The sequence below is a fragment of the Culex pipiens genome, chromosome 2, assembly GCF_016801865.2.
Source record: "Culex pipiens pallens isolate TS chromosome 2, TS_CPP_V2, whole genome shotgun sequence".
In the NCBI taxonomy this organism is placed as follows: Eukaryota; Metazoa; Arthropoda; class Insecta; order Diptera; family Culicidae; genus Culex; species Culex pipiens.
Genome location: NC_068938.1, coordinates 29207259 through 29224043, shown reverse-complemented (window position 1 = coordinate 29224043; position 16785 = coordinate 29207259). Strand labels below are relative to the sequence as shown.

Here is a 16785-nt window from a genome sequence, read left to right as displayed (position 1 = left end):
GAGTCCTGGCGGAAAGAGCGAAATTATTACAACATTGCAAAAGGATACATAAGGACGTCCCACCCCAGCACCTCGGCGGCGGTGGTAATGTCTCGATGTAGTCGAGGTGGCCAGAGTGAGAACGCGAGTGACAATCTCCGGACGGAAAACATTTAGTTACGAGTTTTTGCATACACCAGACGGGAGCGCGCGCGCCATTATCCATGCATACGTGAGCACTCTGAGGCTGAATTTTCACAATTTTCCGCAAAGTTAAAATAACATTTTCATTTTTCTCCCGGACGCCATCGTGTGACGTCGGGCGCTCTCTATCTCTCGCCGGAGTAGTCTCGTTGTGAGAACGTGGTGAACCCAACCAGGACATTCCTGCTAATCCAAGGATACGCGCCCGTGTAGTTCAGTTCAGTACGTTCGTCGGAACTCTCAAGAGTCGGTTTAGCTCCCGGTGCAAAAATGGACCCGCGTGCAAGTGTCAACTGAAGACTCACTTAACCCAGTTCAAAGGGGTTCATGAACGAAGCTGGAAAAGCAGCAGCAGCGCAGCAAAAAAAAATCGATATCTCATTAAGGATTTCAAGTGACAAATAAAACTGAAAGTGTTCCCCAACCCAGAGCATCATGCACTCTTCTGCATCGCCACTTTCGTCGTCCTCTCCGCTGGATCTGCGGCCAGTGCTCGGGACGATGCAGCACAACCCACATGACCTGTACCACCACCAGCCCCATCACTACCCCCAACAACCTCACCAACCCCCGCAGCACAACGGAAGCAGCAATAGTAGCACCCCTAGCACAAACAACAACAACAACAACACAGAACCCAACAACTCACAGCATCCGCAGCAGCACCAAAACCATCAAGACGACGAAGGAACGACAAACAATGCTGCTGGCACCGCCGGAAGTGCCGGAAGTTCCAAGTCGTCGTCGTCTTCGTCACGCTCGGCGTCGCAAGCGCTGGTGAAGCCACCGTACTCGTACATTGCACTCATCACGATGGCGATCCTGCAGTCGCCGCAGAAGAAGCTCACGCTTAGCGGGATATGCGAGTTTATTATGAACAGGTAATTATTGCTCAGCACAGGTGTGGCGTGTGAGAGGAGGTGGCCGACAATGGGCTACAACTTTACTGTAGTTGGTGTAAGTGTAAAACAATATTGAAATTAAGAGGTGAATTGGGAATGAACTTTGAATTTGGACATTAGATGTTGTAGCACATTGGAAACTTTTTGCACAATTTTTAAACGTGTTTCATTCTGATAATCATCTTCTTCTTCACATATGACATGTAGTATCCTTGGAAAAGGACCTAATTTTCAATGTGAATCGAATATTTTTGCACATTTGTTTTGTAAAGTTTAGAAATGGATAAAAAATAAACATTTTTAAGCATGTTTCTATTATGAAAATTGCTCTGGATTTCGAATTTGGTGAAATTGCCACCTCATTGAATTTTGATTCGAGAGTACATCCAAAATTGATTCTTGGAAGCATTTTCAATTGATGTTTTAATTCTTTCCAAAAATTACTATTTTGAAAAATCAAACTTGTTGAAAAACTAAGCGTCCATCATACGCCACGGCGTGTTTTCTGGGCAACCTTCAGAAGAAAAATCGTCATCACTACTTTCAAAAGCGTCATATGAGAAATTTTCTCAGCGTTCCAATGCATAAAAGAGCGAATTGTAATTTTTAAGTTTTTTTTTTTTTAATTATATTTATTGGAATCTTTTTAATAACAGAGCAGTTCTCTCAGATTTCGGTCATTCGTTTTTTTTTTGTATTTTTTAATCCGACTGAAACTTTTTTGGTGGCTTCGGTATGCCCAAAGAAGCCATTTTGCATCATTAGTTTGTCCATATAATTTTTCATACAAATTTGGCAGCTGTCCATACAAAAATGATGTTTGAAAATTCAAAAATCTGTATCTTTAGAAGGAATTTTTTAATCGATTTGGTGTGTTCGGCAAAGTTGTAAGTATGGATATGGATTACACTGAAAAAAATGATACACGGTAAAAGAAATATGGTGATTTTTCATTTAACTTTTCGTCACTAAAACTTGATTTGCAAAAAAAAAAAACACTATTTTTTTTCATTTTTGATATGTTTAGAGGACATCAAATGCCAACTTTTCAAGAATTTCCAGTTTGTGCAAAAAATCTTTGACCGAGTTATGAATTTTTGAATCATTACTGATTTTTTTCAAAAAATCGAATAATTGGTCGCAAAAATTTTTCAACTTCATTTTTCGATGTAAAATCAAATTTGCAATCAAAAAGTAATGTAGTGAAATTTGGATAAAGTGCACCGTTTTCAAGTTAAAACCATTTTAGGTAACTTTTTTGAAAATAGTCGCAGTTTTTCATTTTTTTAATTAGCGCACATGTTTGCCCACTTTTGTAAAAAATATTTTTGAAAAGCTGAGAAAATTCCCTATATTTTGATTTTTTGAACTTTGATGATACGACGCTTAGTTGCTGAGATATTGCCATGCAAGTGTTTATAGAATTATCATTTATGGTGATCCTGATACTATTTAGCTGTATTCTGAACCTCCAAATAAAAAAATCTGTTATGGTGCAAATTTTACAATCACGTGGTAGCTGTTTGGCATGTGGCGTCGCGGTGTTCATCAAACATTCATAGCATGCTAAGGAAAATTTGATGCTTTTCTGGGGAAAACCGTTGGTTCCGAAAACCCCGGAAGTATTGCCGTTGAGCTCGATGGGGGTTGACCGAATCGACCTGGTCTCTTAGGGAAAGTTGTTCTCCAGACGATTCCGCTTATTTCTGGCCATCCTAGAAGTTTCTACATGTTTTCCCTAAGCCTGTAGGAGCGAATTAACGAAAATTCCAAATTTCCCATAGTAAATCCCATGTAAACTTGAACTCGCTTGAGACAAGCCAGTTTTCAACCAAATGAGCTGAAATTTGGCGTGAGAGTCCCTATGGGTATGCCCTACAAGGAGACCACACCACACTCTTAGATTTTTTTTACCGAATTCAGTAAAGTTAACCGAACTTTCAACTGTTGAACAGTTCGCTAAACTGAAAATGACGGAATTCGGTAAAAACTTACCGAAATTCGGTAGTGAAGTTTTTGTTCATCGTACAACCGAAATTCGATAAAATTTTGTTCATTTTGACAGATGGTTTACCGATCTAAACTTTACCGATTTTTCAATTAACCGAATAGGTGTGCAAGTTTCCTTTTTTGATAAATTTTAATATTTTAATTTAGTATTTTAATATTTTTTTCTGAATAAGGTCTCCTAAATGGGCTGGATTCCATACTTATTCCAAAACCAACCTGCGGGCCGCACAGAAGACTTTGGTGGACAGCAGTTTGGTGACCACTGGAGCTTATATAGGGGGGAGGGGGTAATATGCACCCCCTGCTTTTCTCGGTATAGACAGAATTTTGCGGGAAAAAAAAATCAAAGAAATTGGAAGCTTTAAATTGCAAAATCATGCTGGAAAAATTTGAGCATCGTTGTAAAAAAACAGCTTAAGTTATTTGCAAAACTTTAAAATGTTGTGCTTCAATAAAATTTTCATTGAACTTTCGGATAGGATTTTTCGATACTATAGGTAAAACATATTTATTGATATTGCAAGTGATGATTTACATAGTTTTTGTCATCATCTTCATTATTCTATGGATAGTAATTCCAAAAACCTTGAACAAATATTTTTAGGGGGAGAGGGGGGAATAGGCACCCCCTAAGGGAAAACTATGATTTCTCAACCATAACATCAATTCTGTGGAAGAATTTTGTTAGATATTCTAAAACAACTATTATTCTTCGTCATCCATACTTAAAAAGTCTTGAAAACATCAAAATTGTTTGAAAATGCAAATTTCTTAAAATATTTATGATTCATAAACAATCATGCGCCACAACATTGGGGCAAAAGCAGTTTTCACTAGTCACCACTAGATGACACCGCTGCTTTTACTAAGGAGCATCACAGCGGTGCATTTTGCCCTGACCACGCGTATTACATAAAATTCAATTAAAAATATTTTTTATGTTTTTGGACTCATCTATCTATAGAATAATGAAGATTGTGGCCAAAACTATAAAAATCGTCACTTACAATATCAATCATCTGGAAAGTTAAATAAAAATTAGATCAAAACGCAACATTTTAATGATTTACAAATACACTAAATCCCCCATATGCGCTCTTTTTGGGGGGGCGCACACCGGGGGAGAGCGCAATTCGGGGGAGCGTTATTTCGGGGTTTGAGCGCAAACGGGGGGAGCGTTATTTCGGGGTTTGAGCGCAAACGGGGGGAGCGTTATTTCGGGGTTTTGGCGTAAAATGGGGTTTTCTTTTTTAATGTACTTTATTTACATATAAATGAAATATTTATATAAGGGGTCATCCACAAAACACGGGAAAGGGAACATCCACAAATCTGGGTATCCAAGAACTCCCGGAAGTCATGCCCTAGATATCTACTTGATCATCGAGGGTCTATATGGTTGAACTAACCATCGGTATAGCTTCAGGTAACTTCAGTGAACCACGATGGATACCCTTCGCCATGTTGGATTGTTATGGGTCCTCCAGGAACTCTCGGAAGTTATGACCTGATGATCTACCTTATCAACGGGGGTCTATATTGGTATATTAACCATCGGTATAGCTTCCGGTAGCTTCAGTGAATCACGATGGATATTCTGGGTTACGTTGGATTGTTATGGGCCCTCCATGAACTCCCGGGAGTTATGACCTGATAATCTACCTGTTCAACGGGGGTCTATATGTATATATTACTCATCGGTAAAGCTTCAGGTAGCTTCAGTGAACCACGATGGATACCCTTCGCCATGTTGGATTGTTATGGGTCCTCTAGGAACTCCCGGAAGTTATGACCTGATGATCTACCTGATCAACGGGGGTCTATATTGGTATATTAACCATCGGTATAGCTTCAGGTAGCTTCAGTGAACCACCATGGATATCCTTCGCCATGTTGGATTGATATGGGTCCTCCAGGAACTCCCGGGAGTTATGACCTGATGATCTACCTGATCAACAGGGTTCTATATGGGTATATTAACCATCGGTATAGCATCCGGTAGCTTCAGTGAATCACGATGGATATTCTGGGTTACGTTGGATTGTTATGGGCCCTCCAGGAACTCCCGGGAGTTATGACCTGATGATCTACCTGATCGACGGGAGTCTATATGGATGTATTAACCATCGGTATAGCTTCAGGTAGCTTCAGTAAACCACGATGGATACTCTGGGGTACGTTGGATTGTTATGGGTCCTCCAGGAACTCCCGGAAGTTATGACCTGATGATCTACCTGATCAACGGGGGTCTATATTGGTATATTAACCATCGGTATAGCTTCAGGTAGCTTCAGTGAACCACCATGGATATCCTTCGCCATGTTGGATTGATATGGGTCCTCCAGGAACTCCCGGGAGTTATGACCTGATGATCTACCTGATCAACGGGGGTCTATATGGGTATATTAACCATCGGTATAGCAGTGAATCACGATGGATATTCTGGGTTACGTTGGATTGTTATGGGCCCTCACGGAACGCCCTGGAGTTATGACCTTATGATCTACCTGATCGACGGGAGTCTATATGGATGTATTAACCATCGGTATAGCTTCAGGTAGCTTCAGTGAACCACGATGGATACCCTTCGCCATGTTGGATTGATATGGGTCCTCCAGGAACTCCCGGGAGTTATGACCTGATGATCTACCTGATCAACGGGGGTCTATATGCATATATTACCCATCGGTATAGCTTCAGGTAGCTTCAGTGAATCACGATGGATATTCTGGGTTACGTTGGATTGTTATGGGCCCTCCAGGAACTCCCGGGAGTTATGACCTGATGATCTACCTGATCAACGGGGGTCTATATGGGTGTATAAATCATCGGTATAGCTTCAGATAGCTTCACTGCACCACGATGGATGCTCTGGAGTTCGTTGGATTGTTGGACCCATATAGACCAACCCTCGTTGATCAGGTAGATCATCAGGTCATAACTCCCGGGAGTTCCTGGAGGACCCATAACAATCCAACGTACCCCAGAATATCCATCGTGGTTCACTGAAGCTACCTGAAGCTATACCGATGGTTAATATACCAATATAGACCCCCGTTGATTAGGTAGATCATCAGGTCATAACTCCCTGGAGTTCCTGGAGGACCGATAACAATCCAACGTACCCCAGAGTATCCATCGTGGTTTACTGAAGCTACCTGAAGCTATACCGATGGTTAATACACCCATATAGACCCCAGTTGATCAGGTAGATCATCAGGTCATAACTCCCGGGAGTTCCTGGAAGACCCATAATAATCCAACATGGCGAAGGGTATGCATCGTGATTCACTGAAGCTACCTGAAGCTATACCGATGAGTAATATATACATATAGACCCCCGTTGATCAGGTAGATCATCAGGTCATAACTCCATGGAGTTCCTGTAGGACCTATGACAATCCAACATGGCTAAGGGTAGCCATTGTGGTTCACTGAAGCTACCTGAAGCTATACCGATGGTTAATAGACCCATATAGACACTCGATGACCAGGTAGATATCTAGGGCATGACTTCCGGGAGTTCTTGGATACCCAGATTTGTGGATGGCCCCTTATCCGTGTTTTGTGGATGACCCCTTATACAAATGTTTCATTTATATGTAAATAAAGTACATTTAAAAAGAAAACCTCATTTTACGCCAAAACCCCGAAATAACGCTCCCCCGATTTGCGCCAACTAGAGCGTTATTTGGGGGGAGCGTTATTTCGGGGTTTGAGCGCAATTCGGGGGGCGCAAAACGGGGGAGGCGCAATCGGGGGGAGCGTATTTAGGGGATTTAGTGTAACTGTTGTTATCCTACCATGCTCTAAATTTTCTAGCATGATTTTACAATGTTATGTCGAGCTTCCGTGGCCGTGAGGTTACGGGTTTCGCCTTGTAAGCGGAAGGTGATGGGTTCGATTCCTGTCTGGCTCGGAAAGTCAGATCCCTTCAAAGAGTAAATCTGCTCACTGGGAATACTGACCTGTAGGGGTTGGGTTTCGACTAACGGCGAGCTGGATTTCCAATCCAGAGGTCGTGAGTTCGATTCAAGTACCGGAATGATGATGTTTTTTTTTTTTAAAAAAAAAGCTTCTTCTTTGAAAAAACAGCGGTTTCATCTAGTGGTGACTAGTGAACACTGCTTTAACCCGGTGCGTTTTGCCCCGTTGTTGTGGTGCATACTGCCCCGCAGCGTTGTTTGAAATTGATAAAAAACTTTTTTAGAAATTTGACGGATGACGAAGAATGATAGTTATTTTAGAACATCGAACAAAAATCTTTCACAGGAATACTGCACCCAAAACTGGCAGCGCTAGTCCGAGAGAATGATGGTCTCGAGTCGAGAGAATAGTGGTACCATTCACGGACGCAGAGAACACAGCTCGAGATGGGCGATAGAACTATTCTCTCGTGGTTCATTTGCAAAAAAAGTTCATCCGTCAAACAAAAAACCGAAAGTGTCGACAACGGGAATCGAACCAGAGACCTTTGACAAACCAATCCAATGATTTAGCTGCCTCGGCCACCACAGCTTGGTGACCAAGGAGAAGTCAGAAGTCGATGTATGACACTTGTTGGAGATTTATTGATTCAACTAACGAATGAACTCATTTGTTATGATGGTGTGAGTTGGTACCATTATTCTATCGATTTTGGCACTGAGCCCTCAATAAATTTTGAGAGAACGATTATCTCGACTCTGAATTTTGGGTGTGATATGGTTAAACAATCACAGTTTTCCCTTAAGGGGCGCATATTACCCCCTTATCCCCCTAATATAAATTTTAACAAGAGATTATTTAAGCTATTTTTTTTTAATGAATAAATCAAATCAAATCAAATCATAAACATTATATTGTCTTACCCAAACTTCAAACAGTTGCAATATTAATTCATCTTACGCATATCTCGCCCCTTTCAGATTCCCGTACTACAAGGAGAAATTCCCCGCCTGGCAGAACTCGATCCGGCACAACCTGAGCCTGAACGACTGCTTCATCAAAATACCTCGCGAGCCAGGCAACCCCGGCAAGGGCAACTTCTGGACGCTGGACCCACTGGCGGAGGACATGTTCGACAACGGGAGCTTCCTGCGGCGTCGCAAGCGCTACAAACGGACCACCATCCCGGCGGGGATGGGCTTCCCGGCGGTGTTCAACCCGTTCGCACCGTTTTGGATCCGGAAGCCGGTGCCGGTGATTCCGATGCAGTTTCCCGGACCACACGGGGGGATTGGTGGGTTCGGGGACGGGTTGGGGATTCCGTCGTCGAGGAACGATTTTATCCTGGACAGTAAGCTGAACCTGTTTGGGGGCAAGATGGAAGATCTGAACGTGGCAGTGATGGAGAACAGTGAGTTTTTGCAGCGGAATGTGGACAGTTTGAAGATTTCGAACGCGATGAACAAATTCTTCCATGGGTATGGGAGTGGTGGTGGTGAGGGTGGGAGTGGTGGACCGAGTGGAACCTACGAGGACAACTTACAGTGCAATAACAATAACAACAATAGTTCAATTAGTAGAGATAGCATGGGTGGATATTTTACGAAAAATACCAACAGCAATGTTCCTATTCCGAATGTGGACGGTGGTTATCCGTCGTCGGTGAACCGGAGTCCGTCGGCCGTCGGAACTGGGGGAGATAATGGCAGTGCGTACGAGCTGGATTTGTCGAACGACGATAGAATAGATGTTGAAAGTGATGATGATTTTAAATCTGTTGGAAAAGGATACGGACCGGATCGAAGTTATGGAGGAGTGAATGGTCATCAGTCTCCGATCGAGAAAGATGGTGAGTCCGGGAAACCTTCCACCGAAATCGATGACTACGGCTGTGAGGACGATGATAATTCAGACAAGGCTAGCAGCGCATCTCAGGACCATCCACCGGAATCGCAGAAACAGTTTTACAACAGTAGCTACGAGGACAGTATCCACTTTCTGCCGGAAGCGATCGCCGGAAAGTACGACAATCTGAAACGGGTCGTCGACGGAGAGGACTTGAACGTGGTCGACGGATCCTACGGCGAGACTAAGCTGGACGGGTACGAGTTTGGCAGTCGAAAGCGAAAGTACGGCAATACCAAAGGATTTAGCATAGAGAACCTGATAGGATGTAACGTCGAGGACAGATGAGCCGACGGGGTGCGTTCGCCGGATGGAGAATACCATTTTAGTACCTAATAGTCCGCTGCATGTGTACATTCACCGTAGATTTTTAAGACACCTTTTAAAATGCGTATTGTAACGAGACCGTAGAGCACCATTTGTTGTAAATAGAAACTCGAATGTAATCAATATTTGTGATGGAGTAATAAACCTGTAATTTTAGAACAAACCGAACTCGTACCATCGTATTGAAGAATCTCCAAATATGTAGTCAATCGAGCCCAACCATCCGGATTAAGTCCTGTGTGAGCTCAAATTTGCCGACACCCCGTGGTTTGGTGATGAAATTAATCCATCCGCATCCGGATTGTACTGATGCTGCCGCAGTGCTCTATTTATTGTGCTCTCTCCCTTTTCCCTTCTAGGAGTCGGAGTTGGATTGGCATGGTGATTCAAATAAAACCAAAAAGTGCAGGACGAAAGAATCAGACTGTGTTTGTGTGTGAATGTACGTGTGTTTGCTTGCTTGCTCAGCGGTGGAGGACGAAAGGCGAAACGAAAAATATTTTTATCTCAGTCAAGCGTTTAATTGAAGTGTAATTTAAATAACAATTAAATTTGGTATACGAGCGGGAGCTCCGATCACTGTCGGGATTTGGCAGCTTGACGTCGTCGTCCTCGGGGTGGAAGCTATTGTTGTAGAGTTGGTGGGATCTAAAAACGCTTAGCGTCCTTTGGCTAGTCAAAGTCGAGTTGTTTGATTTTTCTTCATAGAGTACTTTGAAAAAGTTCCTACGCGCCATGGGATTCCTATGCTGGTATTACCTTTTGAAAAAGTCTTCTCTGTGATCAAATAAACTAATTTTGAGTAATTAGCTCGCCCATACAAGATCCATATAATTTTGGTAGCTTTCCATACAAAAATGGTACGTAATATTCTAAAATCTGTATCTTTTGAACGAATTTTCTGATCGAGTTGATGTCTTCAACAAAGTTGTAGGTATTATACCAGGTTGGCCACACAAATCCAATTTTAGAATTCCCGATTTTTTCCCCAAAAATTATTGCGAAAACTGTTTTCGAAAAAGATAACATCTGTCACCGAATATAATAATATATATATTTAAAAAAAATGTTGGCAATTTTAGCAAAACTATTTTTTTTAAATAACTTAAAGCATGGAACTCTTAATTACCAAAAAGGGGATCTAATAAAAAAAAATAAAAGCTCAAAAATACATAAGATTTTAAACATTGAGTTTCTGTTCTTTGGTTTCAAAAGAAATGGCAAAAACTAAAAATAACTAAATTTCAAATTGTATGTTGAATTTGTTTTTCAAGAAACGCATGAATACAGCTTTATTCTTTAAAAAAAAAGTCGATGTTTATGAATTTTCTTTCTTGGTTCTCCTTTTGTCGAAATTAAGAGTGCTTCCATGCTTTAAATATTTTTTATGAATTGTAAAGTTTTACTACAATGGGTGTTCACTTTTTTCAGCATTTTTTATCAAGTTTTCTTTTTAAAGTTGTGTACCGTCATCAGTAGGGTTAGTGAATTTTCACGATTTCGCGGACAGCGTGAAATTCGTGAAATTTGAAGATTTCCGTGAAATCCCGTGAAATTTATCAATTTTCTCAAATCAATTCTTTGAAATAACAACATAATAAATATTTCATCCATAAAGGCTTGTTACATAAATTTTATTAGTATTAAACTGAAAAGCGTGATATGAAACATTTCAAGAAGACATTAACAAAAAAATGTTACTACATTTACTGAGAAATGAATGCTGCTGAATACTTATATGATGTTAACAAAAAGCAGTAAAAACATATTCTCGGAATCATCAACATACTATCACAAACATGATAAATATTATCAATCTTTTAATTGCAGTTATTCTTTTACCAAAAAGTTTTAATTTTTACTAATTTTGATTTTTTCAGCCAAAACTTGTTAAAGCTGTCTGAAAAAGTAAACTGTGATAATTTTTATAAAGATTGAACAGATTATTTTTTAAATTGAATTGATTTATTTTCAGAAGACAATTAAATGCAAACTTTCATGTAAAAGTAACATTTAGTAGAAACATTCTTTTCAATTTCCTCAATTTATCATTGACTGGAGGAGCAAGCAATCCGAATATAGAATAAAAATAATTGAATTCCATTGGATTAGAGAAAAATATTCAGAAAATAAATTACTATTTAGAGAATCAATAACAGTTTTTCTTAGGAAACTAAATAAATTTAGTAATATTTCCATTGGTGGTTTTTTATTTTAAAGGTATAATTTTTAAAGAAATTTTCAGATTCCAGCTTGGTTTATTCAAAATTAAATGAATAGTAATAGCATTGACTGTTGAAATCACATTTTAAGTACATAACAGTTTTTCTGAGTCCTGTTTAATTTTCACGATATTTGATTATTTATGTGGATAGTTCCCGTGGAAATTAAAAAAAGCCACTTATTTTTGATTTATATTCTCATTTTGATTTTTAATGAAGTTTTTGAAAATTGAGGTAAAAACCTTTAAAAAATCTAATTGGCAAAATGTCGCAGAAAATTTATGCTAATTACTTTTAAATAATTTTGGCTGGAAAAAACGAAAACTTTTCAACTATTTATATCAACCGAATATTTTAAAAAAATAGTTTCATAAATGAGAATGCACATATGCCCTATATTTCGTTTCAAAAAATATATAGATCAAATTCATAATCAATGTGGAAACATTTTTGGAAATTATGAAAAGTTTTTTTTTGTGTCGCAAACAAATTTAGTGTAGATATGTTTTAGTTTATTGAAAAATAATATCAAATTAAGCATAACAAGTAGTTTCTGCTATTTTAACATAAGATTTCCAGAATTATTTTAACGTTTTTCACGTCCCGCGAAATTTCCGTGAAATTTGATGGTTTGAAATGAAGGGCCCCGTGAAAATTGCAATTTTTGAGCGTGAAAAATCACTAAGCCTAGTCATCAGTAATGACATTGAGTCTTGGGGGAGATTGGGTCATTAGAGTGAAACAAAAATGACTTTTTGGCGGGCATTCAGGGGCTGGTTCCGGTGAGCGTACTGAGCCCAACCCTCAAATATGAACGATTTGAATCCATTTTATCATTATAAGAATTAAATATTTTTTATTTTTTCAAAAAGCAAAAAAGTTTTTTTAATTGTTTGTTTATTGAATACAAGGAAAGTTTGAATTTCATTTGCTGGTAATTTTTTTCCGATAAATAAAATTAATCTTTATCTAAGTTGTTCAACCCAAAGTCATAAAAAAGTTAATTAAAAATAAAAGTTTTAAATGGCGGACCAAATTTTAAGCTCACATGAGCTTGCGGGTCAATCGTGGAAAAATGTGTTTTAAGAAAAATTAAGTTACTTTATTTCAATCTATAATCTGAAAAAAATACATCTATCAGCAATATATCAGTGAGATATTTTTAATGGACACTTTTTTGTTTACTGCCTCCAATTCAATTTGGTCAAGTCAGTAAGAAATGGCAGAGAAACCCGGAAATAATCTCAATTTTGCTCTGGGCGTGAAGGGGTTGAGTGACAAAAACCCGCAACTTTTGAACCATACAGAAGTACGGACAAAAATGTTGCCCAGTTATGATTTTTTTTATTGCCGAGATTTCCAAAAAAGTAATTCTAGAGAAGAAAGTAGAAGAAAAAAAACTTGTTTTTTCCTAATCCGATTATTATGAAGACATTCGGATAAACGAACATCGAACATTTGAAACATTAGATAATCGAGTATGGAGTGTATTCATAATGTCTAGTCGAATTTTGTTGTGAATATTTATTAGTTTTTGGATAATCCAAAAAAAAGAGACACTAAAACGGATTGTCTCAACAGCAACATCCAATTGCTTGCCTTGAGAATAAAACTATTACCCTTGAACACATTATGCCAATGGTCGCAACCTCGCAACGCTTGCTTAGAGCGTACCCTAGACCATATACCTCTTCAAAAACCATCCAACTCCAAGCGAAACTTACTTGGGACACCGTGGAGATTTTCTCTTTTCCCCTTAAAAAGTGGAGCATCACATGGCGAAATCCAGCTGCAATCCGCTAAAATCACCGAATCCAAAAAAAGGGACACTCAAATGGATTGGCAACAAAACATCATTCTTCAACGCCTTTTAGAAAAATAATTGATTTCTTGTTAACAGATAAATTTTATCCGATTCAGAACGCGTTATTTTCAAAAACTACTTCGACTTTTCCCAAAAGCGAACAACATGTAGTGTTAATTTTCCTTTTTCACATCAAGTTGTCAACAAATTGGTGAAAATTCATCACACAAACACATTGTAAGTGAGCGGGACCCCTTTTGTTAACATAAATGCCCTTATTTTTGTACATGGGTGTGTTTGCGACGTTTATGTGTACTGCTGCTGCTGCTGAAGTGGCAAACGGTGAACTGAACAATAATCCCGGATGAATGATAAATGGTTGAGTGAAAGCACAACAGTAAACATCGCAGATCCCTTTTTTCCGCCCTCGTGATGGGGTGTGTATGATAAGGCAAAACAATTTTACAGCGTTGTAAATGTAGCCAGGGATGTTGCTTTGACAACAATATTTTTTATCAGAATTGATTATTGTCTTATTCTTAAAAGGTGGTATTTGATAAAATTTGAAGACATATTTTTTTAAAAACTCTAGATTATTACTTTTTGCACAGGAAAAAATAACAACATATCGAATTATAATAATGAACTAAAATTTAGTTTTATTATCAAAAAAATCCACTTGAAAAAAAAAATGCTAAATCATCGGAAAATTTTCACCCAATTTCACCCTACTCATTTTTCCGATCATTACCCCGTTCATCATTGTGTAAATTATTTATTTCGAGCATAATCCTTTCGCCAAACCCGCAGTCTTTTTGTTTTCTTAATCGCTGCTGCTAAAGCGCTGAGGAACGGAAGCGAAACGAAACCCGAGGGAGGGGAAGGTAATCTTTTTCGGTGTCTCTGCTAAACGTGGCGACTAAATTGCACGTGGGGAGAGAAGGGATGTGCGATTTTCATGAATGGCAAAATTTGTGCCACCCTGACGATGCAGAAAATTGCTGTATATTATTTGTCACACACCAGCAATTTAGCACCAGATGCCGTTTGTATGTAATGGTAAACAAGAGTAAGCAATAATAGAGGAGACCCTCTCGCCACTCGTTGGACGATTTTATATGTGACAATATTTCACGGATTATTATCGTCATTACGATAATCATCATCCAGCAGCGCCTCCCGGGTAATGTGCTAGGATTATGAGAGGGATTTACAAACTGGTGCGGTTTGTTGAGGCGTATGATGATCATAGTTTGACACATTCAATTAGAATGAAGAACATACGGTATGGATTTGTGGTATTGATCGTGGATTATTTTTAATAAATCGATATCATTTGCTGACTTCACAAGAAGAAATTTGGACGAACAAATATTTTATTTTATTTTTTGTTTATATAACATTAGTTCGGGTTTGAACTTAGCAAGACAAAAAAATATAACCATTGAATCTTTCTGGTTTTGGCGAGCAGTCTTGTCGAAAAAGAAAAACAGAATTTTTGTACTTCACAGACGACGACGAAGTTGACTTTGTAGCTGTCGGCAACCATTGCTAGTACCAACCACTAGTGTCTTCCTTTTATCTACAAGGACTTCGCCGCCCTGGGCTCCTAAGTGTATGAAAGTATGGCACGGAGCGACGGCGCCGAATACCCATATTTACACAAAGAATTTTAGAGCGCCCGCCGCGGGATTCGAACCGGCGACCTCTGGATTGTGAGTCCAGTGCGCGGTCCGATTGATCCACACGAGCGGAACAACTCGACAACACTTCACAGACGGCCTTTATATAAAGGTTCATTTTCATTGATTCAAATTTCTAAGCTAAGTACAATAATATCCTAAGTAAAGTGATTGTAGATAGGCCGTAAGGAAGAGAATCGAAATATGGGCCATTCCTTCCCAAGTAACCACGCGTCCAACATCAACCTTATGGTGATATTTGGTCCACCACTGCGTAGAGACCCTAAATATTTAGGCACCTCTCTCTTTTTCTTAGATTTTTGAAAAACCTAATTTTTTAAATGCACAAAATACGTTGTTAAATAACGAAAATCAGCAAATTGGACGGAGATAGGTGCGAGTGCTTAACCTGCCAAACATACGAGAAATTCCCCTATGACCTAAAGTGATTTATAAATTTTATACTAAGATGGCTGCCAAAATAGCGATGCCGAAATACTATAATCGGAACTTCGGATAATCGAGGCTTCGGATAACCGAGTCTGGACTACATATATTTTTTTTTGTTCCGTTCTTTCAAGAACAATTTATTGTTCTGCTTGTTGTTCTGCCGTAGGACTCCCAACAACCACGTGGAGGGTGGCAATAACTAGAAGCCACAATGGCAAAAAGAAGTAAAAGGCGGCGTAAATTGAAGGGGTGGTTCCGTTCTACCACCCACCCCACCCTCACCCTCTGGGTACCTTATTCAGCGCGACGACCAACAAAAGGACTCGTTGTTTGCCACAACACATCCGCCCACAGGAGGAAAAACACCAGAAGTGGAAGCAATAAAGAAGGATTTTCTTTATATTTGCGCCTCTTCCGTCGTCATTCGTTAGGCGGCGGGATCGAGCTCAATGATGGGGTGTTATTATGATCTTGATCTCGGTGAATAAAGCTGCTGCTGGAGAGTATTTTTGTATTCTAGTACAAATAGCCTCCGACAGTGGATTCACGGAAGCATAAATTGTGTGGTGTTTTGACTTTTCGAGGGGACCATTTGTTCTTTTATTGATTTTGTGTGGACCGTTTAGCGAACAATTTGTTATGCATGACAGAGAGCGGCTTATTTATGGAAGAAAGCTAAGCTTGTTCATTGGGGAAGATATGTCAGCATTTGGATATTGAGCGATAGTTTTATTCAAATAAGAGTTATTTAGTTATCTGACATTAAATTTTTAATTCTTTCACTCAATTTTCTGGTAATTCCGGATCTGCCTGATACCAACATCCATCTCGACCGGAAATTTGCTTAGCTTCGTAGTACTTGTTAATGTCCTTGCAAGGAATCTGCATCGAAACCGCACTGCGCACCAGCCGCTCGTTGGGGGCAATCCTCGTGTAACTTCCTCCAGCCGAACGTCGGTTCATCGTAAAAATGTCTCTTGGTTTCCCGAACGGCACCAGTAGCGGCTTCAACAGCGGAACCGGATGACCACAATCATCCTGGGCGGCGTGATCTCCACAGGCGAAGCAGCTACTCGGTCTAGATTTGCTCGTAACAGTTCCGGCCGCCGATCCCGGAGGTTTGGTTTTGGAAGCTTCCTTTTGGTTGAATCGCTTCAATTCAAACTGGAGTTTCGCAAGTTCTTTGCGAATGGTCTCCAGGTCGACAATGTCCGCTTTTGTTAAGTTCTGTTTGTCTTGGTCGTAAATCTTCGATCGAACCCAACCGTCTAGTTTGAAGATGTCTTCGTGGAGAAGTGCAACGTTCCGAGCTACATCCGCCTGGACGATGTTGAAGCAATCAAACGGTACGTACTTGTTCAAGTCCTTAGCGT

At 39.6% G+C, this 16785-nt stretch overlaps 1 protein-coding gene across 1 annotated transcript; it reads left to right on the top strand.

The window, feature by feature from the left end:
• On the top strand, positions 1-9440 carry LOC120415589 (forkhead box protein D3-like). The gene is made up of 3 exons (XM_039577181.2): positions 1-211; positions 328-1064; positions 8003-9440. The coding sequence occupies exons 2-3, from the start codon at positions 619-621 to the stop codon at positions 9213-9215; spliced, it is 1659 nt and encodes a 552-aa protein (XP_039433115.1). The 5' UTR covers positions 1-211; positions 328-618; the 3' UTR covers positions 9216-9440.
• The last annotated feature ends 7345 nt before the right edge of the window (positions 9441-16785 follow it).

Coding starts and splice junctions, on each gene's coding strand:
- LOC120415589 (XM_039577181.2), top strand. CDS start 619: ATGCACTCTTCTGCATCGCCACTTTCGTCGTCCTCTCCGCTGGATCTG. Junction 1,065..8,002: donor TGCGAGTTTATTATGAACAG/GTAATTATTGCT, acceptor CGCCCCTTTCAG/ATTCCCGTACTACAAGGAGA.